This window comes from Cynocephalus volans, chromosome 1, assembly GCF_027409185.1.
Source record: "Cynocephalus volans isolate mCynVol1 chromosome 1, mCynVol1.pri, whole genome shotgun sequence".
Lineage (NCBI taxonomy): Eukaryota > Metazoa > Chordata > Mammalia > Dermoptera > Cynocephalidae > Cynocephalus > Cynocephalus volans.
Genome location: NC_084460.1, coordinates 274,317,255 through 274,342,033, shown reverse-complemented (window position 1 = coordinate 274,342,033; position 24,779 = coordinate 274,317,255). Strand labels below are relative to the sequence as shown.

Genomic DNA, 24,779 nt, shown 5'->3' with positions numbered 1-24,779 from the left:
GCACTGCTAATTAAATTGAGTAAAAATTGTAACTTAAGAGTTTAGCATCTATATGTGTTCAATAATGGTAGCTATTTTTGTTGTAACAGAAAATACTTATAAAAATAATTTGAATCCATGCTTTACTAGACAGGGTTAGCAGCTACACAACATATAAATGTGGAATGATTGGAACATTGGATAAACTGTCATAATTGCCATTCAGTTGATTATGGGCCAGCAATCAAAAGAAACCGAAGCTACTGCACAGAACCTCTACGTTCACAGCTCGTTTGGAATGCAAATTCTTAACAAATTGAGCAGGATCCTAGGTTTCTTGTTCTTTTTTCTGATAAGACAATGAATTCCCTTCATTGTTTAAGTCAGTGTAAGTTGGGTTGCCTGTTGATTTCAACTTAAAGACGTTTAATTAATAGTACCAACACTATAATCCAGCTGCAAAGTCATTTCCAATTCTCTAAAATACATGCACTTTTACTTCAAAATATAGTTAAACTGAGCCCAAAATGTGTTGAGCATAGTGACCATGAAAAGCATGATTCAGGCACCCTATTTTCATGTCTGACGAACAAAGTTGTCATCTGTAGCATCTAGGGAACATTTTAAACACTGAGGACATTCCAGATCTCCAGCTGTGGAAGAGTGTCATTCTTTAAGCATCGACTTGTAGACATCTGTCATTTTAGGGCCTCTGTTGGATGGATGGGTGGCTCTCATACTCTGAGGTCTGGTCTTCGCTCAAAACTATTTTTTGAGCGGTCAGGTCGGGAGCAGCTGAGAATAAACCTTGAAGCAGTGCAAAGATCCTCATCTGAGGCCTGGTAGCTCATGCACATGAAAGCATGTGGATAGAAAAGCCCCTGCTGAGTCAAAGTTGTGCTTCTCACTTCAGGATGTGGTCGTATGAGTGGGGAAGTGAGTTGACAGAGAAAATAGAAACATATCGCCCTATTATTTATTAAATAAGATTGAGATAACATCACTTTTCTAAGTACATATTTTGTCTTATTTCAAATTTAGATCACAAAAGAAAATTCTAAAGAAGTAATTGAGAATCCTTGCACATTTTCAGAGGATCCTAGGTTTTGATGGTTGACTTTCCAGTTAGATTTTAGAACTTGCAATTCTAATAAGTTTTATGCTTATATATTTTAAAAATCCCTGACTATTGGTTTTCTCAATTATTTCTTTAGAGTTTTCTTTTTTGCTCTAAATTTGAAACAAAGAGAGAAAATACATTCTTAGAACAATGACTTTATCTCAATCTTATTTAATAGATAGTAGGGCAATATGTTCCCATTTTCTCTACCAATTGTTTTATAGTTTTGCTATTTTCAAAACATCTATAGTCTAGATTTTCTGATAGGACAAATATAATCTGTTCTTAATGCATGTTTTATTTTTAAAATGTAAAATATAAATACACAATAAGCTCTATTCTACTTAAAGGATTTTTAATAGAAATGATTTAAAAAGAAGCCAAACCAATAAACCTACTGGTAGTCCGTCGTGCTGAAGAGGAGATGGAACTGTTGAGAGAGAAGGAACTCTCGTCTCTGTCTCCTGATACACCCCGGCGAGGAGGGAGAATGGACGAAGGTCTCGGGAGAGCAGAGCGCTTTTCTGGGCTCTTGGTTACTCCCTCCTGATTGGGCAACACAAAAACATCATCGGGTTTTTGTGAATCTTTATTTTAACTATACGAAGTGATTACATTGCTCTGGCTATTTTTTGTCCTGCTCTGATAGATAAATTTCTTCAAGTACATGCCATGAATTTCATATACCTCTAAGCATTTCTGCTTCACAACTTAGAACCATATTTGCCTAGAGGTTTCATAAAAATATTATTTTGTAGTTAGTTCTGACAATTGTGAAGTTCAAGTTCTCAATGATAATAGGGGTAAAATAAATTTACTCCAGTAATCTTCAGCAAATTATTAACTTTACTACAAAAATCTTCATTAGCATGATAACTTATTATTCAGACAGGACTGGCAGTAGGGCATTGCATGCACAATATTCCTAACAATGACCACTGCCATATATTGTACATCTGTGTGACAGGAACTCTGAGCACTTTACATCTTTTTATGATTTCATTCTCACCGCAAAATATTGTGCACATTGTAAAGCTGAGTAAACAGGTTTAATGAGTTTATATAATCTTTTTAAGATCATGGAGTTGGTAGGTGGCAGAGGTAGTATTAAACCCTTATATGTCTGATGCTGAGTCTAAATTGTCATAATATATACAATGTTATTATTAGACTATGCAATATTATATATTATGTATGTCATATTACATGTAATAGAAAATGTTTTGTTAGTTTGCATTTGATATTTTACAAGATAATTGGACACATAATAAAATAATAATGGATAGTAATCTAGAATAGACATTTTCTCTATGGCTGTTTACCAAAACTTTAAATTTGTATTTGTTTTTAATAGGGTCTACTGTTTATATGTCAAATACTTTAGAATTTAAAGTTTTTGCTTTCATACATTTCCTGAATTGTATCCTATAACCTTCTCCCAAATCACATTCCTTTCTGTACCTTTTATTGTCCTGCTCCTTACCTTGTTCCCTGATTCTGAGTATGGCAAACGGTCTGTGGAGCCCGCTGAGGTGGGCTGTATTAAAAAACTGTCAGAAAATGTAGCCCTTACAGTCGTACTAGGGCAGGCTGAGCTGTATCTTGGGGACTTTGTGCTACCCTGTAAAGCAGGAATCTTTGACAGAGTAGAATTCTAGCCATGAAAGAAAACAAACAAAAGCATAATATAAACCAAACTATAAAGTAAAAGGAAAATAAAAAAGAAGTATAAATATACAAAAAGCTAAATATCTATCTTCAATAAGAACACATGATAAGTGATTATAATCAATGATAGAGATGTATGTTCATGTGAGAACAGAGATTTTCACTAAACACTTCTTTTTAGCTGGAACTAGCTTAACAATATAAAAATGTCTGATATATGTAAGAACATAAATAATGTTAAACCACTTGACTTTACATTAATCAGATCTGAAATAGGTATCCATGTTTTTTTGCTCTTTTTTGCTTTCAAATAAAATAAACTTTAAGATAGGAAGAATACTACAAATGGCAATTGGCAAAACTCTTTCTGGTGGTTGAAAAGATGATACTAAGTGGCTAAATTTTTTAAAATTATTTTTATCTATAATTCTCTTATTTAAAGAGAATTATAGATAAAATATTCATTATGGATTCTTTGCATAAAGTCTCTAATTAACCACGGGTCTTATAATGACAACACATTTAGAAAATATCTTGAGAGCCTGCTGGAATTATTCCTCTACTAAACACAGCTTTAATGTGTACATATAATCCACCTCTTGATCATGTTTCAAGAACTTGAGAACAAGGTATATTTGAGACCTAATAATGGAAAATTATTTTTTTAGATTGAGAAAGTTTATTTTCAGGTAATCGACAATGATTTATCAGAAAAATTGTACAGTTTACATATAATGAGTTCACTTTAAGAGTAAAACACATACTGGGAACCAAGTTATATGATAGAATTAATAACATTTTTATGCGCAGACAACATTCTACATGATGTGTTATAAATTCTAAATAGGAAAGTCAGCATTAAAGAGATTGTCCATAAAAATCACGAGACTTAATTTACAGATTTTGATGACCCCTGGGGAGACTGTCTGCAAGTGTAAGTAGGTTGGATGCATGACTTTTGGAGAAAGCTATGCTGGGATGCCACATGTCTCATGGGAGACTCTGTTAAAAATACAGAAAAATATGACAAAGCCAAGGAGATTACGATCTTCAAATAATTAATTTGATTTAGCTGTTATGAAAATAGCAGATGATACTGAGATCTCATCTCAAGTTTAACCACTGTAGCCATTTCAACAGAGACATAAGCATCCACAGATTTGACAAATCACTTCTCATCTTAAAGACCCAGGACCTTGAGTGGGATGTGTAATTGGGTCAGCACAAGTCATTTTTTTTTTGATTGATCCTACCCACAAGGAATTTTGAAATGTAATATAGAAAAGAAAAGTGAAGTAATTGGGTTGACTCTAATTAAGACAGTTACTAATGCTAAATAAACAAACAAATGAAAAATAGCAAAAACTTAAGGGTCCAAAAAGAAATTAAACAAGAAATCAAAAAATTTCTTGAAATTAAAGAAAATAAAGAAACATCATACCCAAACCTGTGGGACACTACAAAAGCAGTACTAAGAGGCAAATTTATAGCAATAAACACTTACATCAAAAGAATAGAAAGCCTTGAAATAAATGACCTAACACTATGCCTCAAAGAACGTGAAAAACAACAACAATCCAATCCTGAAGGTAATAGATGGAAAGGGATATTTAAGATCAGAGCAGAATGAAATGAAATAGAGACCCACCAAATGATAGAATAGATCAACAAAACAAAAAGTTGGTTTTTCAAGAAGATAAATAAAATAGACAAACCATTAGTTAGTTTAACAAAAAGAAAAGACCCAAATAACAAAAATCAGAAATGAAAAGGGAGACATTCCAACCAATACCACAGAAATATGAAGAACCAAAAGAGACTATTATAAACAACTGAATGAAACCAAATATGAAACCTGGAAGATATGGATAAGTTTCTGGACACATACAAACTACCAAGACTCAACGAAGAAGAGGTAGAAAACCTGAACAGACCAATAACAAGCAGTGAGATTGAAGTGGTAATCATTAATCTTCCAAAAAAGAAAAACCCAAGTCTGGATGGCTTTACAGTTGAATTCTACCAAACCTTCAAAGAGGAATTAATACCAATTCTCCTCAAACTATTCAAAAAAGTTGAAACAGAAACCATTCTCCTAAACTCATTCTATGAGGCAAACATAACTCTGATACCAAAAGCAGATAAAGACGCAACAAAAAAAGAAAATTACAGGCTGATATCCTTAATGAACACAGAAACAAAAATCCTCAACAAAATATTAGCAATCAGAATACAGCAACACATCAAAAAAATTACACACCATGATCAAGTGGGATTCATCCCAGGGATGCAAGGATGGTTCAACATATGAAAGTCAATAAATATGATACATCACAACAACAAACTCAAGGACAAAGGCCATATGATTAGCTCAATAGATGTTGAAAAAGCATTTGACAAAATTCAACATCCCTTTCTAATAAAGACTCTCTACAAATTGGGTGGAGAAGGAAAGTATCTTAACACAATAAAAGCCATCTGCGACAAGCCCACTGCCAGTATCGTTCTGAATGGGGAAAAACTGAAGACTTTTCCTGTAAGAACAGGAATAAGACAAGGATGCCCACCCTCACCACTTCTATTTAACATAGTACTGGAAGTACTAGCCAGAGCAATCAGGCAAGAGAAAGAAATAATGGGCATCCAGATTGGAAAAGATGAAGTCAAACTGCCCAATTTGCAGATGACATGATACTATACATAGAAAAACCTAAAGACTCTATCAAAAAACTCCTAGAGCTGGTTAATAAATTCAGTAACATTGCAGGATACAAAATAAATGCCCCCAAATCAGTTGCCTTTATATTCTCCAATAACAAGCTAACAGAAAGAGAAATCAAGAAAGTAAGCCAATTTACAACAGTCACACACACACGTACACAAAAAATCTTGAAATCAATTTAACCAAGGAGGTGAAAGAGCTCTATAATGAGAACTACAAACCACTACCAAAAGAAATTAAAGAAGACACAAAAAGATGGAAAGACATTCCATGTTCTTGGACTGGAAGAATTAACATTGTGAAAGTGTTTATACTGCCCAAAAGCAATCTACAGATTCAATGCACTCCCCAAAGCAATCTACAGATTCAATGCAATCCCCATCAAAATACCAATGACATTCTTCATGGAAATGGAAAAAACAATCTCAACATTTATATGGAACAACAAAAGATCCCGAATAGCCAAAGCAATCCTGAGCAAAAAAATAAATAAATAAAGCTGGAGGCATAACACTACCTGACTTCAAATTATTCTACAAAGCTATAGTAACCAAAACAGCATGGTACTGGCATAAAAATAGACACTCAGATCCACGGAGCAGAACAGAGAACCCAAAAATCACCCTTCTGGCTTACAGCCATCTGATATTTGACAAAGGAACAAAAAAAAATACATAGGGAAAAAGACTACCTCTTCAATAAGTGGTGCTGGGAAAATTGGATATCCATATGCAGAAGAATGAAACTAGACACACACCTCTCATCATATACTAAAATCAACTCAAAATGGATTAAAGACTTAAGACCTGAAACTTTAAAATTACTAAGGGAAAATATACGTGAAACACTTCAGGAACTAGGTCTGGGCACAGACTTTATGAACATGAGCCCCAAAGCACAAGCAACAAAAGAAAAAATAAACAAATGGGACTATATCAAACTAAAAAGCTTTTGCACAGCAAAAGAAACAAACAACAGAATGAAATGACAACCTACAGAGTGGTAGAAATTTTTTGCTAAGTATGCATCCAACAAGGGAATAATATTCATAATATACAAGGAACTCAAGCAATTATACAGTAAAAAAACAAATAACCCAATTAAAAACTGGGCAAAGGAGCTGAATAGACATTTTTCAAAGGAAGACATACAAATGGGCAACAGGTACATGAAAAAATTCTCAACATCACTAGTCATCAGGGAAATGCAAATTAAAACCACACTGAGATATCATCTCACCCCAGTTAGATTGGCTATAATCAAAAAGACAGAATAACAAATGCTGACAAGGATGTGGAGAGAAGGGAACACTCCAACACCATTGGTGGGATTGTAAATTAGTACAACCACTATGGAAAACTGTATGGAGGTTTCTCAAACTATAGATAGGTCTACCATATGATTCAGTAATCCCACTTCTGGGTATACACCCAAAGGAATGGAAATCATCATGTCGAAGGGATATCTGCATTCCCATGTTCATTGCAGCTCTGTTCACAAAAGCCAAGATATGGAACCAACCTAAATGTCCACTGATGGATGACTGGATAAGAAAAATGTCATATATATACACCATGGAATACCACTCTGCCATAAAAAAGAATGAAATTCTTTCATTTGCAACAACATGTTTGAGCTTTTAGAAACTTACAGAGGGATAAATACCATACGTACTCACTCATATGTGGGAGCTAAGAGAGAAAGAAGGAAGGAAAGAAAGACCACAGTGGTGTGTGGGACTTGCAGAGGGAGAGAACACACCTAGGGATACAAAATGGAGTTGGGGAAAGGGGGATGGGGAGGGAGGTCGGGATAATTGGGGGGATAATTGGGTGGGGGACATGGGGTATAATCACTGTGGTAATGGACCTGCTGCCAGTATAGATCTGGCCATCACATCTTAGGCACAAATGGTGACAATCTGCTTTGTACCCCATGAATATTCATAACCAATAAAAAATAAATAAAAAATTAAGGAGCTAATCTTGGAGTTTTAGGAAACTTATAGGAACAGGATGAAGTATGAGGAAGGAACAAAAAAAAAATGAGAAAAAGTTAGAAAGAATGGTAGACTAATCTCTTTTCTTCAGAAAGATGAGGTGGGCATTTACAAGTAAAAAAGTTAATTTTACGTTTGATGTTATAGTGAATGTGGTTTCTGTCCCAAGTGTAAGCATTAAATGTGGATTCTGTTGAGTTACTCAAAGACCGAAGGACTTGAAATTTCCTAAAGGTTTTCCAAAAAATGCCCACTTAAAAATTCTTTTCCCAAAGAGGAAAAGCTCTGACTTATTTTCTATATCTGCTTCTGAAAACTTCCACCATTTAAATTAAAATAATAATCATAACAATGAACAACTATTGCTATTTATTGAATGGATACTATGTTTTAGACATTACACTGTGTACTGCTTTATAAAATTACTAAATTTAATTTTCACAACTAACTTATGCTATAGGAATTTTTATTCCCCCCTCCTTATTTTTACAAAATTAAAACATAGGAAGAAAAAGATCATACAGCTAATAAATGTTCAAGATTTTGGACATGGTCTGCTTTATAACTCTTCTCTTAATCACTGCAACTCCCTAGTTCTCCATCAGAAACAGGGTAAAGAGATACAAATTCTTGAAATCACATTGTGCTCGAAATATTTACCAAAGCCTAATATCCAAAACAATAAATAACTTCTATTGTTTCCTATATGTTCAGAATATGTCTGAAAACATTAATAAAAAATCAAACATTTTCCTTTATCAATGTAAAGCCCCTAGATTCAAAATGATATCAAAGGTTTGGCTGTCACTGGAAATTAACCACTATTTTTCACAAAAATAAAAATGGAAGTCTGAAATCTGATCAGTTTTTAGAATGCTAAACTAAGAACTATAATTTATGTATCATATGTGATTGCTGACAATCAGAACATCGTGATAAGCTACTAATTAACAACATTCAAATTATTTGTTGCAATTTTAGGATTTTGTAAGCAGTCTTAATTTTTTTTTCTATCATAAAGGAGTAAAAATACTTGATGTTGGCTTTGGTCTTTAAAATATGGTTAATAATATAAAATAATAAAATTCACAAAAGAATAGAAAAGATTTATAAACATATGAAGAAGTTAAACAACATTAATACAACCAAATTAAAACAATAATACATTTCCATCTCTATAATTTGGCAAATATAGAAAAATAAATATCTAGTAATAAGCATGAATACAGACATTCATGCTCGTATACAGCTGCAGGATGTGTAAGTGGATAGAACCTTTTGGCAGGGTGATTTGGTAATATGTAGCAAAAACATTAAATATGGACATTCTTCTTGAAACAATAATTGTAGTAGTAGAAAATTATCCTAAGAAAATGCATATGGATACATTCATGAACTTAGTCAAAAAGATCTGTACAGTAATATTTTTAAAATAACAACAGCAAAAGTAGTTTCAATGCCAAATAAAAGGAAATGAATAAGTTTATCATTGTAAATAAATAAAATGCAATTTTATGTAGTCACTAAAATGATTACAAGAATGTTTAATGATATGGAAATGTTTACTGTTTAAAAATTGATACACGGTGTTTCTATTTTTGTTATTAAACCTATAGATGTGTAGAGAAAAATAAAGATTTTACACCAAAATGGTAACTGTTGTTATCCTTAGATAAGGAGATCATAATTGATTTTTACTTCTTTTTGCTCATTTGCATGTTTCATTTGGATATCTTCCTATTTTTTAATAAAAACAATGAAAATGTATTATGAAATATAGCTAATGTTGACTATAATGGTTTACATTGGTTCTGTGAAAAGTAAATAAGTTGGGCTTCCCCATTTTTGCCAGATCATTGGGCTGCTTTACACATTTTTCTCTTACTAATAAAGAGACAGCCCAACCATGCCCCCCTCCTTCCCCTTCCTCCCACCCTATTCCCTTTCCCCTTCCCCTCACCCCGTCCCCCCTCTCCTTCACCCTCCAATTGCTCTGCAACAACACCTTAGAATGTAAAAAATCATAATAATAATAAATAAATAAATTTTAAAAATAAATAAATAATAAAGAGGCAGCCTAGTTATGTCCTCACCAACTACCATCACATGTTGTTCCAGAAGATGCTAATCTATACCCGGATGCCACCGAGAATCATTCTGAGTGGATGATTAAAAATGGCATTTAAAAGTAAATATCTAAACTCTATATAATATCTAATGTTATTACGATGTGGCAACTAATACCAAAAGGAACTTCAAATGAAGAACAAGGAAAAACTTATTTTACTCACAGAGATTTTGTCCTTTGCCTGTTTAAATACACTGGGAGCCTGAGTTGATTCACCACTTGCTGCTGTTGAAAAGAAAAGACACAAACAACCCCAAACTTAGTGGCTAAAATCCACATAAATGCATTTTTCAATACCTTTTAGATATTCAGTTGTGTCAACAGGCTAATGCAAAGCAAACTTTGGCTTACTTGGAGACTCAAATTCAGTAACTGAAGAAACCTGAGTAACAGTAACATAGCATGTGGCTCCAACTACAGTGTGTGCTGATTAATATAACCCGGTGTCAACCAAAGCACAGGTAAGCACACCAGATAATTTCCTATCGATCACCAGCATACCTTTGAATCACTGCTACATGAGTATAGATCCTTTAGAATGGAAGTTACAGAATAGCAATGGAGACGCTGCAGAATTTAAGAAAAAGGGAGCTGAATGGGGTGTAGGGTTGGCAGGATACAGAAGAGTGTTCACAGAGATTTCCAAACCCTATTCTTGTTCTGGAAGTCTATGCATTTTTCTGCATTTTACATTTCCAACTATCATGACCAGCCAACCCCTTTCCCTACTACGTACCCCTTCATTTCATGATATGAGTGACACACCTGTTTGATGTAAAAATGCATCACATGAGAAGAGAAGAAAAATAGCTTATCAAGGACAGAAAATACGAAAGGAATTTTAAGTTCAGTAAATACAGAACATGTTCTACACATGCACTTCCTGTATGAAATTATTACCACATCTGTTACTGTTGTTTCTCTTGCTGCTGTTTTATACTTCTGGTTTCAATTTTATACTCTATTACCACTAGCATATTTTCTGTTGAGGACTTACCTGACTTGACTTAAATATCACTCATGATTTAAAACAATCCTTTGTGTTTGGGAAAACCATCCATATTTGAAAATTGAGCTTAGACAATAAAATACGCAAGCTGTGTGTTTACTTCCACCTTAATTTTCTTTCATAAAAGAGAAACCCTCAGGAAAAAAAATACATATCCTTATAAGCCCTCCAAACGAGTTCCAAAAAGGTTTCTCATGCCATGTGCAACTCCAACTCAAAAACGGTAACTGTCTACAGCATGCTTTATGCTATGTAGGGCTGGCTAATAAGATTATTCACAGATTCTAGAACTGATTTTTTAAATAAGCAGTGAAAATGATGCCTTCGTACTGCTTCTGTAACATTTCTCAAATTCCTGTGACTATATAGTTTACTTCAAATCAGTGACACCTATGTTTGATATATGCTTTCTGGAAGACCATCTTAATATTTGGCTAGAAAAAGGGAAGGTCCTAATTAGTCCACAGAGATCTTAAATCTCCTTTTAAGAGTGAACAAAAAAGGTAATTTACTTTCAGTGTGGTAAACTGAATACCAACAACATGTATATACTTTACTAAACCATTTCACATTTCCACTGAAAGTCCACAATTCTGATGACATCTTTCATCCTTTCAGGTAGGATATAGTATGTTTATAACCCAAATTAAGAGATCCTGCTTGCCCAAGCATTTGTCTATGTAGAAAAACTCCAAGTTTAATGAAGCTAAAATTCTGAGAAAATGAACTAAGTAAGATAGGATACAAGATTTAGAGATGTGTTTTTCCTAGTTCTTAACATAGAGGCTTTCCTCATCCTGAACCCTTATTAAGGTTTGTGTATGTGTAAGCCTTCCAATTTCAAATCTTGTCTTAGATACTTGTTCTTGAAGGAAAGCACATAATATTATTCCTATAAGAAGAACACAAATACAAAATACTTGGAATTTTTAGTGCCATCATAAAGCCACCAATTAACTTGATTTTCTTTTTCTCACAAAGGCTAATCCTGCTCTTAACCTTTAAAAGCATCCAAAGATTTATACAGAGCTATTTATTATGAATAATGGAAAGGAAAATATTCCTTTCTGATTTAGCAATCTGATATTTTGTTGACTACAAGCATGACACAATAAGTGCTAAAATAAAATATATTATAAGTTAATAAGATGATCATAGTATAATTATACGTATAAAATACATAACTTGCATGGAAATTTTGAAATAAAGTTTGCATTACAGATATTTGTATGGGGCTTTATTGATTTCTAACATAATCCATTTTTTCATTCATCCACTTTTTTAAACTTAGTAAAAAATGTGTATATTTGGAGAAGACAGAGAAATTTAAACTTAAGTTGATTTCTAACTTAAGTTCTTACTAAAGGGGATAGGGTTTTATCTTAGAATTTTGAATACTGAATTATAAAAAAAAAAAATTAGTTTGGGATCCAACACATTTAAGAAAATCCTGGTGACAAAATGTCAGTACTGTAGATTGAAAACCTTGCTAATTTTGCATATGAGGAATAAAATCTGAAGGGAATACCAGAAAATTTCATTTTCCCTCTTTTTCCCCCCCATATAAAGCAATTTTGCAAACCACAGTTTTACCCCAGGTTTGCTTTTCATTTTTAATCCCTAAATCACTATGCATTCTTCATGGTTTTCAGTAAATTCATCAACATCAGTAACAGATTTGGCAGTAACAACGTAGAAAATAGACATATATGGGTTTAAGCATGAGGAAGATAAATAAGCAAAATAATGAGAATGCATACCACAGTTAAATTCATCGCCACCGTCTAACCAAACACACAGAATGAAAACAGGAATCCCCAGAACGTGACACTAGGGCACAATGCCAAGATACAATCACGCACTCTTATGTCTGAGCATGACAAAGAAACAGATGGTCATGACCTCTTCTGCAGGGAGGGAAAAAAAAAAGAATAATGATACAAGACACTTAATAGCAAAATTGTTCATAACTGCTGAGATTCTGGGAAGAAAAACAAAATGAAGGAGCTGCTACTGTAATGAGATAAAAAAACAAACAAACAAAAGACTAAAAAAACATGTCTATGTTTGCCAGTCACATTGCAGAATTGAACAGTCACCTGTCGTTTTCCGCTTAACACAGGAGAGATGAGTTGGTCTAGTATATTTGATAGCAGGTTTTAAAATGAATTTCCTGGAGGGAGAGTGGGCCTGAACTTCTGTTTTTTTAGCAAGTTCAGCCTTCTTATAAACTGCTATGAATAAGAAAACACAAAAAGCATACCATCAGGAAAAAATACACACTTGCAGCAAAACCGAACGAAATTTCATAAGTAATTAGTTACCACTGTTAGGCACTTTCTTCTACAAAAGAGTAATAATGAGTTACTTCAAAAACGGTTTTAAAGAAGTGATTGTTAAATGAACCTTTTTTCCTTCTCACTTCATCTCTGGAGACTGTGCTAGGTTCCTTTTTAGCTATTTTTCTTTCAGGAGTGGAAATTCTGCCTCTCCCGGTTTTAAAAGGCTTTTCTTTTCTATGTTTCTCAAGAGATGATCTCCGAGCTTCCTTTTCAGCTTTCTCCTCTTTAGGAATAGTTTCTAACTGTTCTGTCATGATGCTCCTATCATCATCTGCGGATCAAAGCAAACCATGACAACAACAACAACGAAATCATTAGTAACAAAGGTACAAAATCCTTCGTATAATTAACAAAATGCAAATAAAGAGAGAAAGGGACATTTAAAAAATGTTTAAAGTGAAAAAAAAAGTCCATTAGCTTATTGGGTTTGATTTGGAAGTAGAAAGTTAAAAAAATAAAAATAATGCACACCTTGAGTGTCCACCCAGAGGCTGTCAGCATCCATGATGGAGTCATCAATGGTGGTCTCGTCTTTGTACTCATCATAGGTTTCTGTCTTGTATTCTGAGAGTACGACCTCTTCTCTCTCAGGGGAAGCTGGAGCTTCTGGGGAGCCTTCCTTGGGTTCTGCCTGGGCTTCAGCTGCCACTTCCACTTCGAGCTCTTCTTCGTCATGAGGGGATGGTCTCCTTTCCACCTCAGGCTGCTCCAGGGCTGCAAAACGCACACTGTGGGACCCTGACTCTCCTTCATCAGTTGTGGTTTGCACAACAGTGATGAAATCATCTTCAATGGTCACAACGGATTCGATCACTCCTTTGTGTTCACCTGGACAGGTCTCCACAAATTCCTCCCTGACACCTGGAACACCCAGGTCGGTGATCTGAAGGGTGTCTGAGCGGAAGAGCAGTTTATCATATTCTCCCTGGGCTTCTATCTCGTCTTCTTCACCCTGAGCCTCCACTGGTTCAGACACGATCGCTTCAAGCAACGGCTCTGTAACGTCAGAGGGTGTGATAGATATATCTGGGGTCTCTTTGCTTTCTTCTTTTGGTGGCTGAATAAATTCCATCTGGACATCAGCTGTCTCATCGGTGGCTAACTCAGCCTCTGAAACAGCAGGTGGGCAAGGTATTTCCACTGACAGTTTGATGGCAATCTCATCTTGAATTAGAGATGATTCTGGAGATGTTTCCTTCTTGCCCTCATCAGGCTTCAAGGACTCCATGGTGAGACTTTCGTGCTCACCACTAGACTCATAGGACTCCTCCTTGTCTACAGCCTCCTGGTGCACCAAGTCGGGCTTGGCCACCTTCTCTTTGACTTCTGTCTCATTAACTTTGGTGCCTTCTTTCATGTGGCCAGTCTCAACACCCATAAATGCATCTGCCTCTTGAGATGCTTTGGCTGAGGGGGTCAATTCCTGTGTGGTCTCGAGTTTAAGCTCTGTTGTCTTTTCTACACCTATGTTTAGCCCTGCAGCCATCTGTCCAAAGTCACTGATTTTAATATCTAATTGACCCTGGTCAGCTTTCTTTGCAGCAAAATCCAGTCCTTGTTCAGCTTTTTTGGATGGCTCTAACTCAGCTACCTCTGGCACTGAACTAAGACCTTTGTCTGCTTTCTCAGATGATGCATCTTTTGATACTGTCAGTTCTTTGTCTGAAGCTTGTTTATAGGTTACTCCTAATCCAAATGTTTCAACTTTATCACCAGGCTCTTCTGTTTCCTTGGCATGTTCTTTTGAATCAGCATGTTCTTCACTCTTTTCTAGAACAGTATCTAGCTTATCATTAGCTTTCCTTTCCTGGTCAAACTCCCTACCCAGTCCTGATTTATCACCAGAGATATGTAGGGATGTTTCTTTCTCAGCACTGAACTCATCTTTGATTTTTCCAGCAGCTGCCAGTTTTACTTCAATCAGTGAAAGGTCTGTGGCCAAATCCCTTCGAATTTTATCCTCAGTGCCTTCATAAAAGGAACCACTCTCCCCTGATAAGTTCTCACTGTCTTGAACAGGTGATGGGAGTGGGACTGTGTATTTATTGAACACACAATAGCCCAGGTCTTCAAGCTGACTATCTGTTTTTACAATGACATGGTTTTCATCACTTACGGGGGGCAAGCCAGGACTACTCTCCTCAACAACAGTCTCTGATGGGACTGATTTCCTCCTGGCAACTTCAGCATCTGCACTCACAGAAGCTAATCTTGACCTTGTGCCTGCTAGATCCAGCATCTCAGGCAGGTCAGGAGCCATGACGGTACCATTTTTGTAATAATCTTTGGCTAAGAAAGGTGACTCACATGATGTCTCGACTTGAGTATTTTCCTCTCCAGAAGCTTTTTCTTTCTCTATCTGTTCTTCCTCTTTGCTTTCTACTGGGAAGCAAGGGGCTTTCTCAAGGGCAGGTGTGGTGGCTGGAAGGTAGTCATCCCCTTCATCCATGCTTCCACTAGTGTTGGTTAGAATATCAGAAGCCAGAGGAGAAAGATCATGCCCCCGACCAAAGTTAAATCCTAGGGCTATGGAATCCAGGCAAGACATGGGCAAGTTGATTGACATGCTTCTTTGTTCTATGGCAGACCTACCACCCAGTCCTAAACTCCTGCTAAGTGTTAAATCATCTTTATTCTTACTGTGCAGATCTCTTTTCTCCCCATAAACTTTTGGATCAATAGTGAACATTCTTTCTTGAGGAGAACTGGGTTCTTCAGATAGATCAGACGGATGACTCTGTGCAAGCGTGCTATACCCTGCTTCTTGTGCCGGAGCACTGGGCTGGGTTTCTTTTCCTGCTTGAAATCCCTTGTCACCATTTTTATGCATGAGAGACATAGTATCAGTACACTCATGGGCACTTTCTCTTGTGTCACTCAGTTCATAGTAATCACTGCCTGGCTGAATGCCTTTTGTTACTTCTTCTTTCAAGGCAGATGTCTCAAAGTATTTGGACATGCCTGACTTATCTTCATAAAACAGCATGTCAGGCTCGGGGAATGGTGCAGCTCCCATTCCTTCAACCTTATTATCTTTGTCAGCAAGTTTCTCTTCAAAAAGCTCCTGGGCTGCAATCTTTTCACTTAGTGCAGCTGGTTTGGGCATGACTTTCTCCAGTGTCTCAGAGGTCACATGTGAATCTGTAATTGCTTGCTCCAAACTTACAGGGAATGAGTCTTGTTTTAATATATCTGTGGTAGGCTCTTGGCCTTTCTGTTCTTCTTCTGAAAAGGTGTGCTCTGTGGATGTCTGAATTATGCCTGTTTCTTCATCTGTCACTTTGGGGGGTTTACTCTCTTCTGGAAGAGCTTCTTTATCAGAAATAGTTGTTTTTTCTTCAGATTTTAGCTGAGGTTCCTTTTCAGCAATTGTAGGTTCCTGTCCACTGGGGGAGGAAGTCTCTTTTTTCTGCACACTCTCTTGATTTATGGTCCCTTTTTCATCACCTAAAACCTTCTCCATGACACATTCTTCTGCAACTGGAACATGAGCATCTTTGGATAAGGTAATTGCCTCTGAAACTGGTGCTTCTGCCATTTTGTCAGGTTTATCCTTATGGAGCTCTTCAACTTTAGAAAAGTCTTTGGCAGTAGCTGGGCCACTGGTTTCCTGAAGAAATTTTTTGTCATCTGGCTGTAAGAGTGCAGGGGCAAAGGGCAATGCTTCTGTAACTATTTCATTCTTCATGACATCTAAGGGAAGAGTGAAGGTTCCACCTTGAAAGGGACTTGGCATGGGAGAATCAAATTGTTTCCCTTCCCATTTTGGGATATCCTCAAGAACATCTATTTCCCTCATGGGTGTCAGGGGGCCAGGAGATATTGGAGCAACTAAGCCCCATTCATCCTTTTTTGCTTCCATTGGCATTTCAATGAACCAGTCCTTTTGTTCTTTTGGAGCTGAAGGCTCTGTAGGGAGGTCAATGCCAGGTACTACTAGGCTTGGTTCTGTCTTCTGTTTCATGTCTTCTAGGCTAGCTCCAAGAGTGTGCCCAAACAGAGCAGGAGGTGCTTTTTCTTCTTCTGTGCCTTGCATGTCCTTTTTATCAGGGTAAGTTTTAGTCATCTCTGGCTGAGAAAATAAGGCAGCATTTTTAAGGTCTTCACCAGGCTTACTTTGCTTCTCTGACTCCTTTTCCTTCTTGTCTAAATGTTCAGCTGCAGAGGGAGTCAATTGCTGCTGATCCTGGAACTCCATCTTCGAGGCTGCAAGTAAATCTGAAGTAATCGGGTTGATTTTTAAACAAGTAATAGGTAAGTGCTATAAGGCAGTAAGCTTAAAATTATATTTTGAAATGATAAATGAATGGTAGGGTGGAAAAAACAAACAATGGAACATGCAAGCATGCTATCCATTTAAAAGTCAATATGAAAATTGTCAGGACTGAGATATATGTATACTATTACTGAAATGAACTTCCGTTGTAAATTAATATGGACAGGAACTGTAAGAAGAATATAAATCTGAATACTCCTTTGTCCTTTTTTTGTTTGTTACATATTTCGTATGTGATGCATATTATAGAAAAAAATTCATGTGCCTTCTATAGATTAAAGTTATAAGTTAATGAATATTGAATAAGTAGCTAATGCTAGGGTACAAAAGAACATGGTAAGGACTAAACATGGATAAGGATTGATTTCTACTGAACGTTTTCATTGTTTTTTATTTTATTATTTTTCATTTAAAGATAAATTGGCAGGCCATGAGCAGAAGGCCAATTCATAATGATATTTGTTAATATTTTCAGTTAACTTGATCAACGAAGGCCAAGACCAACTTTTTAGGCACTGAAAGGTTACAGGCATAAAGTTTTAGAAAGCATCTGAGATTAATATCAGTAATATAAATAAATATCTGCTGTCATTTTTCTATAATATGACCTAAGAATGGCAATTTCTACTGCACATTCAAAACTCTTAATTTCAATTATTTCTTAGTCTGTATGATAGATGTAAGAAACTGTGAATTATACTATTAATACTGGGAGTCATTTGAGTAAAAAAACTTTCAAAAGAGTCAGCTTTAAAACACCTTGGTCATGACCTCATTCCCTGGAACATGACCAACTGCTGGAAGCATTAACCAGTAATGGCTTTAGAGATGCTTCACATAAATTAAATTGCACACTTTTATTTTTATTTCTACACTAATCCAAAAGGCTTTAGAGTCTCACTTGTGTTTTTTTTTTAAGGTCAAAAGTATTTCACTGAGATCATCAGAGCGAAATGGAGTTATCTAGAAAGATTCGGGGGAAAATAATAAAATTCAACCATCTCTAGAAGACCAAGTGTACGGATCATCATTACCTTATATACTTGTGTGTCCTGTTGTAACAATAGAAAAAAAAATACTTTATGAACTTCAAATGAAGGTTAGATGAATGAAAACTCAAGAGATATGGGCATGATCAAAGGGCTTGGCTGCTATGGGGAGAATAGGACATGAGAAGCATCAGCAGGAGCTCTTAAGGAAACCAAACCAGTATTCATTGAAGCATAAAAAACACAGCACACTGCGGGTGCATACGAAAACCATTCTACCGTTTAAGCCTATATGTGCCAAAATCCAACTCTACGATTTGAAAGAAAAGCATATGAATTCCTGTCCCAAAAATAAAAACAAAAATATACATGTATCAGCAATGTGACTGGCAAACATTTGAGATGAGGGGGCGGGTAAAAAAAAAAAAAAAAGAAAGAAAGAAAAAAAGCTCACATAGCATCCTCAGCCTGGCTGCAAAGCGTATTGTATCATGGCAAAGGAAAATCAGGAATCAGCTGCAGCAATGGAAAACCAAGCTGCCACACACCTGCGCAAGCCACACTCTGCTCGTTAAGCCTAAAACAGTGGTCTTGTGATCACGAGAAGACCCAGAAATGAAATAGCGTTGGAAAGGCAACAGGTTGGTAAGCTGCTGGAGAGGTCATTTGCAACATAACACATGCAAATCCTGAGAAAGACACACCTTCCCTGGCACAGGAAGGGGTTTTTACTTCTGGAGACACCTCCGTGACCTCTTTTACACTTTTCTCATGCGAGGCCCCTGCTGGGCCACTCTCTTCGGGAACTATTTGAGCCTGGGCACTAGACTCCACTTGGCCCTCACTGAGGTCCCTGGGTTGCTCTGAGGACTTAGCAGCCCCAGGCTCTTTCCCAGGAAGAGCGGCAGGTTTCTCTTCCTCAGCCATCGGACCCTCTAGCGTTTCTTCTTCTTAGGGATGAAAAAGATGTTGACATCATGACCACAGAACAATACACGAAACAACAGAAATATTAGTTAGGGAACACTTTCAGCTCCATTAGAATGACCTCACGAGGACATCGGGTGTTTGTTCTTTTACCATTTGGATGAGCAAATTAATATTCTAATGAAAGATATATTATGTACTGGTTGGAAAATCATGATGTATAATCTGCTGATAGTGATGCCTTTTAAAGTTTCATTAAAAAGCTGTTTATTTTAAAATTTGAGAGCTGAAAGGGTTTTATTTATCTATTACCCTTAGTAGAAATGGCAGTAAGTTGCACGCATGTGAAAAGCTTGCTGGAAATTAGAGACAGAGCTGCTGGTTAACAGATGGTTGTGAAAAGATAGATGTATTGATGTACTGAAAAAAAAAAACCTTTAAATTTGTTAGACATGTGCTGTTTTCTCCAATGCAGGAAGCCCCTACATATGATTTCTTAATTGCTTTATTTAAATCATGCACATTTCGCTCAAGAAATTCTTGGGAATAAAAAAAGCCTTGCTTCAAAATAATATCCAACCAACTATCTTAACAGCATTATCACAAAGTCCATCAAAACTACTTAAAATATAATTTAGTTAGTATTTCCAAGGTAAAAGACTACCTTAGTCAATTTATGTTTTCTTCAATGTATTATATGATGTCAGAGAAAATGAAGATTTTCGAGAAGTAAAATATTTTGAAAAACGAGGTTTCAAGGGTTTGGATCCTGTTACCAGCCTATCACTACCCCCAGCCAAAAAAAAAAAAAAAAAAAAAAAACCCAGGAAAACAAAGTCAAGGTCAAATTTAAATCTTACTATTTACAAAAGCCTGCCTGTGGAACACAATTGTCATCATATTGTTTAACCCTCTGACATGTCAGTAATGTAGTTCATAAACAGTTCTGTTTGACACTAATATAGAAAATGTGCATATTAGCAATAAAGTCTTATTTCTGCAATTCAAAACAAAATCACCAAGGGAAGATAATTGAGTGGCAAATAAACTGCTAAATATCCTTCCAAAAGATGTATATCACATGAAACAATGTTAACATTTAAAATGTAAAAAAAAAAAAAACTTATAAAGGTCATGAATTATTGTGTTCATTTGTTTCTCATTTATACTTCAAATGCCAATAAAAATGCATAAATCCTATCTTATCACAAGAAATTAGAGGGAAAAATAAAACTTGTGTTATACTTCTGCAAATGAAAGATTCTTATGAAATTCATATGAAACAATTATACATTGTTTAAACAGATCTGTGGGAAAGACTACAGATAGAAAGATAAAGAATTTTTTTTTTGAGAAATATTATCACCCTCGTGAGGAGGAAAATGAGAGCGAGAACTATTTCATCTATCTTCTTACATTTAGCACTTAACACACTTTCATCTTTGTAATTTAATTATGTAAGTAACATTTTAAAATTCTGAATCTAACTTATTTTAAGAAAATTTTTATAATGCCACAGATTTTGATTCGAAAATTCACATATTTTTTCTTGTTTCAAGTTCACACTATTAGAACTTAGTTTCCCTTAATACAGGTTATACTTCTTTATCAGTGTCTGCACCACTGATGCTCTGTGCTTTCAAAAGGGCCCTGAAGTAGCTAATTATTGTGAACATAGTTGGTGAGCTGTGAACTTATTCCTCATTGCCTTGGACCAATCTGCCCTTAAATTAAATATTGTCCCATATGTAAATAAACTCTTCAGCCAAGCAAATTACTTTTCTATATTTGAAAATAACCTCTTCACCTAAGCAAAAATATTTTTAGCCATAATTTTCTTTACAAAACTGCCTAGTTAGGATGAGACAAATTATACCCATTGCCCACTTATTTTATCCTCACCATAGCCAATTACACATTAGGGTCTCCCAGCTTTATAAGGCTGGAATGAGGAAGGCTGTGAATCATTTCCCTCATTTTATCCAGGCTCTACTGATATAAGCCAAGATTTAGTCAGCTGGGAAAGCCTTCGAAGTTTTTGTAGATGATTAAATGATATGGGGAAATAAATTCATTCCATCATATTTATTCTGCTTTAAACAGATTCTTCAGTCTTTCTCTTTTAAAGAGCTATCATATTAACGTAGCACTTAAAAGAAATCTAATTCTATTGAAGGCTGGTCCTAGTAATATTCTGTATGCAAGGAGGAAAAAAAATGATATTCAGAGTCATCTTCTTTGATTTGGGTAAGAATATGTTCTTCCTTGACTCATCTGTTGGTGGGGAACAGAAAAGAGTCATCCTTCAATCAAACTTATTATTTTGTTTTCTTTCCTTCCTTCTTGGAAATGATGATTTATAGAAAAAGGAAGTGCTCACATGCCTCAAGGAAGTCTTTTTAAGATATAAACTGTTGAGGCATTTGGATGGATTTATGTAGGGCTTCACTTTCATGTGGAAAAAACAGGCTCCTCCCATCCCACCCCCATATGAAGGCCCCCTTAACATGAAGTACGTGTCAAAGCTGCAGGCTGGGGAGGAGGAGCAAAAGGGGACCATGCTTGGTTCACCTGTCTCCTGGCCTAAGTGGGCCTCTGAACTCTGCGCTGGGACACTGAGGGGCACGCTAGAGGTAGTCCACTCTGAGCTGAACAAAGGATGCTCATAGTACTCCTCATCAGAATTGTAAGGGTCATCATCAGGCACAGACACCGAGATGGACGGGGCTAGGAGTCTACGCCTCTCCCCGCTGGTGGCAGGTTCGTGGCTTGGGAACCTGTGTAGAGGACCCACTTGATCCTCAGCCCCTTCATCTACAAACAGACACACAGGAAGAAACTGCAGGGAGAACTGGACAAGACAAACACAAGATCAGACAGACAAGGACACCTACACAAGGACACAGGGGGTCACAGAAGCAGCACAGCAGGATGGAGGGGAATTAGCAAGAACAAGCTGATGGCGGATGAGGGACAGTGAATACTTCATGCTTCAGTAGCTGCTGGATTTCAACTATTCCTTCAGCAATTCTGCCATTGATCTAAGTGAATCAAAAGCATCGAACTCTGTGGCAAAACAGAAATTATCTATATAGTCCTCTCAAACAAGTCAGAATAACCAAGGAAACATTGGAATAGAAACAAAGAATTGCAAGGCAAATGCATTCTTTGGAAGAAATTCTTTCAGGAAGATGAATTCTTCTCACGCTTACATCTATATATTTATAAGTTAGAAAAGAGGAAAGTTGTTAGAAATGGATGTCTGTATGATTAGGGGGAAAAATAGTCCTGTTTGAAACACAATCTTAGTTATCTAGATACACAAATAGGGTTTTGGTTAATTTAATTTTTAGCTAATGACTTTAAGCAGAAAGTAATTTTTAATTTCAATCCTGTTAAGAAAAATCTACAATGCATCATTCCTCTTTTCTGCCTTGAAAAGGAAGAACAATCAGCCTAGCTCTTTCTTTTGACGCTAAAGCTAACGTAGTATCCAGGAACATCATTTTAAACACTGGTTCTCACCTGCATGACTGTGGAAGTATACTGTTTAAGAAAGTCCCTAATATTATAAAGTTGTTTTCTTATATTTTGCCTCTCCTATGAAAGCTTAATAGAGATACAATTAGCTGAGAATTTCTTCAAAGATGGCTTCAGATTCAAGTCTTTATTCCATACAGTTTCATTTGTACCACTGGCTCTTGGCTGTTTTTATGTTTCAAACCTCTTATTGCATATTTCTTATTGAAAGGAACTGCTTTCCTTTCTATCCTTTCCTATGTCTTGGCTTGAAAATCTGCATTATTTAAATATATTTCTTAAATACATAACAGTAGATCAGTCTGCTTAGCATCTGGATTCTTATATAACTTAATGAGCTTTAAGGACTATGAAAATGAATACTGCTTGGCTTGTGATGTGGTGTGGACATTACATCTCAAACCTATGTGGCAGGTTACTAAATTTGCTCAAAACTATTTACTTAATTATATTGAGAAATAACTTTAAAATTTCATAACTCTAAATAATAAGAACAAAGCCTATAATATCTATCTGTGTAGCTTTAATTTCTATCAGAATTTGAGCGGACAGAATTATAGCATTAATTTGAAAATGCACTGTATTTTTAGAACAGTCCCTTATTTTCAGCAACCAAGTGCTGACACCAGAAATAAGTGTGAAATCCTAAGGATACTAAAATAACATTTAGTTATTTTAGTAAGAGAGAATACTTTTTAATCTTTTGAGCACATTATTTACTGATTATTCTATGGAAGTTGTTTCTGGGTGTACGCTCAGAACTTTCTCAGCCATGATGCTTATTATATCATGGGATAGCAGAAGCCTAAAGTAATGTTTGATATTCTTAGTTCAACTCAGTACGATTCCTCAGCTGAGCAGATAATTGCCCAAGATCTGGCCTACAACACTGAATGTACCATAGCCCTGGGCTTGTCACATATCCTAGCCACTCATATTTTCCCTAGTGACTCTCTGGAGCTGTAAACTCCCCACATATGCAAGTTACTCCTAAAACTTCCAATATGTTCTACAGATTGCATGGACAGTCAATAAGTGAAAATGGGATATTTGTCTCTCTGCTTTTCAACATTTATTTTCTGGGAAGTAGAGCAGACTGCAGTACAAACTAAAGAATTTAAAGCTGAGAGCTAGTAGTTTAAAGGTAACACTCACTGGATGTTTTAACCTTTTGAAGATTTTGGCCTCCTCTTATTGTCACTGCTCTTTTTCAAAGTACCAAAATGTGAAAACAACCCAGACTCTTGCTTCAGATCTATAACATTTCAAAAGAAACGGTATCTTCTCTTCTGAAAACTTACACACTAATCAGAGAAAAACAAAAACAACAATAAAAACTTTAAGGGCTCCCTTGGAAAAGTAGCTTCTCTGTGGTATTTGTTTGGCCCTGAGCCAAGGCAACTTCAAAAAGAGTGTCTGGCAAAGTCCAGTCCTCTCTTGGTCCTATGAGCTGTATGTACTCCAAGTCTCCATTTAGGGCCTGTGAGCCTAAAGTCCACTTATGTTACAAGCTCCAGAGATATGCCAGGGAAGCTAGACTTAGAGAGGATCATAGCCAGCTAAGTCCAAACTTGGTTTGGACTAAGTCCACTTGGTTCCAACGATAATGATAGAAGACTTATTAGATCCTCATTTGTGATGGAGTTGTGTATAGTGGGTGCTTTTGGATCACACTCAATGGAGGTGGGATACATAATAATTATTAAAAGATATTATAAATAAATGAAATGTTTATTTGGGAATGGTTTTTAAAAAAAGGAAATTAGTATAGGAAAAAAAAAAAGAACTTTCATTTGAAGATAATTTACTTCCACAGTCTCACAGTAAGAACCTTGAGAGGAGACAGATTTAGAGATGTAATGCCACTGTGGCTACAGGATTTGATTTGGACATAAATTCTGGATAAGCCACTTATCCAGACATAAGCCCTGACATCCTTGTCAAAAAAGTGGGAATGAATATCATCTATCTCTGTGGGTTGCTGGGAGGATTAAATGGGAAATATCTGAAAGTGATGAACTCACTGTTCCACTCCACTCATGTTAGCATCTGTGTCTTCAGGGTACTCAGATAAGGTGTC

General features: G+C 36.0%; 1 protein-coding gene across 2 annotated transcripts in view; it reads right to left on the bottom strand.

Annotated features, from left to right (window-relative positions):
• MAP2 (microtubule associated protein 2) overlaps positions 1-24,779 on the bottom strand; it is a 142,339-nt gene that overhangs the window by 22,994 nt on the left and 94,566 nt on the right. Inside the window, exons 6-11 of one of the 2 annotated variants that reach the window (XM_063089498.1) lie at positions 13,439-17,185; positions 13,032-13,238; positions 12,725-12,859; positions 9,780-9,841; positions 2,583-2,753; positions 1,498-1,645 (exon numbers count right to left, since the gene is read on the bottom strand). In XM_063089498.1, the coding sequence (XP_062945568.1) occupies positions 1,498-1,645; positions 2,583-2,753; positions 9,780-9,841; positions 12,725-12,859; positions 13,032-13,238; positions 13,439-17,185 (4,470 nt within the window). The remainder of the gene's footprint in view (positions 1-1,497; positions 1,646-2,582; positions 2,754-9,779; positions 9,842-12,724; positions 12,860-13,031; positions 13,239-13,438; positions 17,186-24,779) is intronic. The other variant, XM_063089507.1, reaches the window with a different exon arrangement.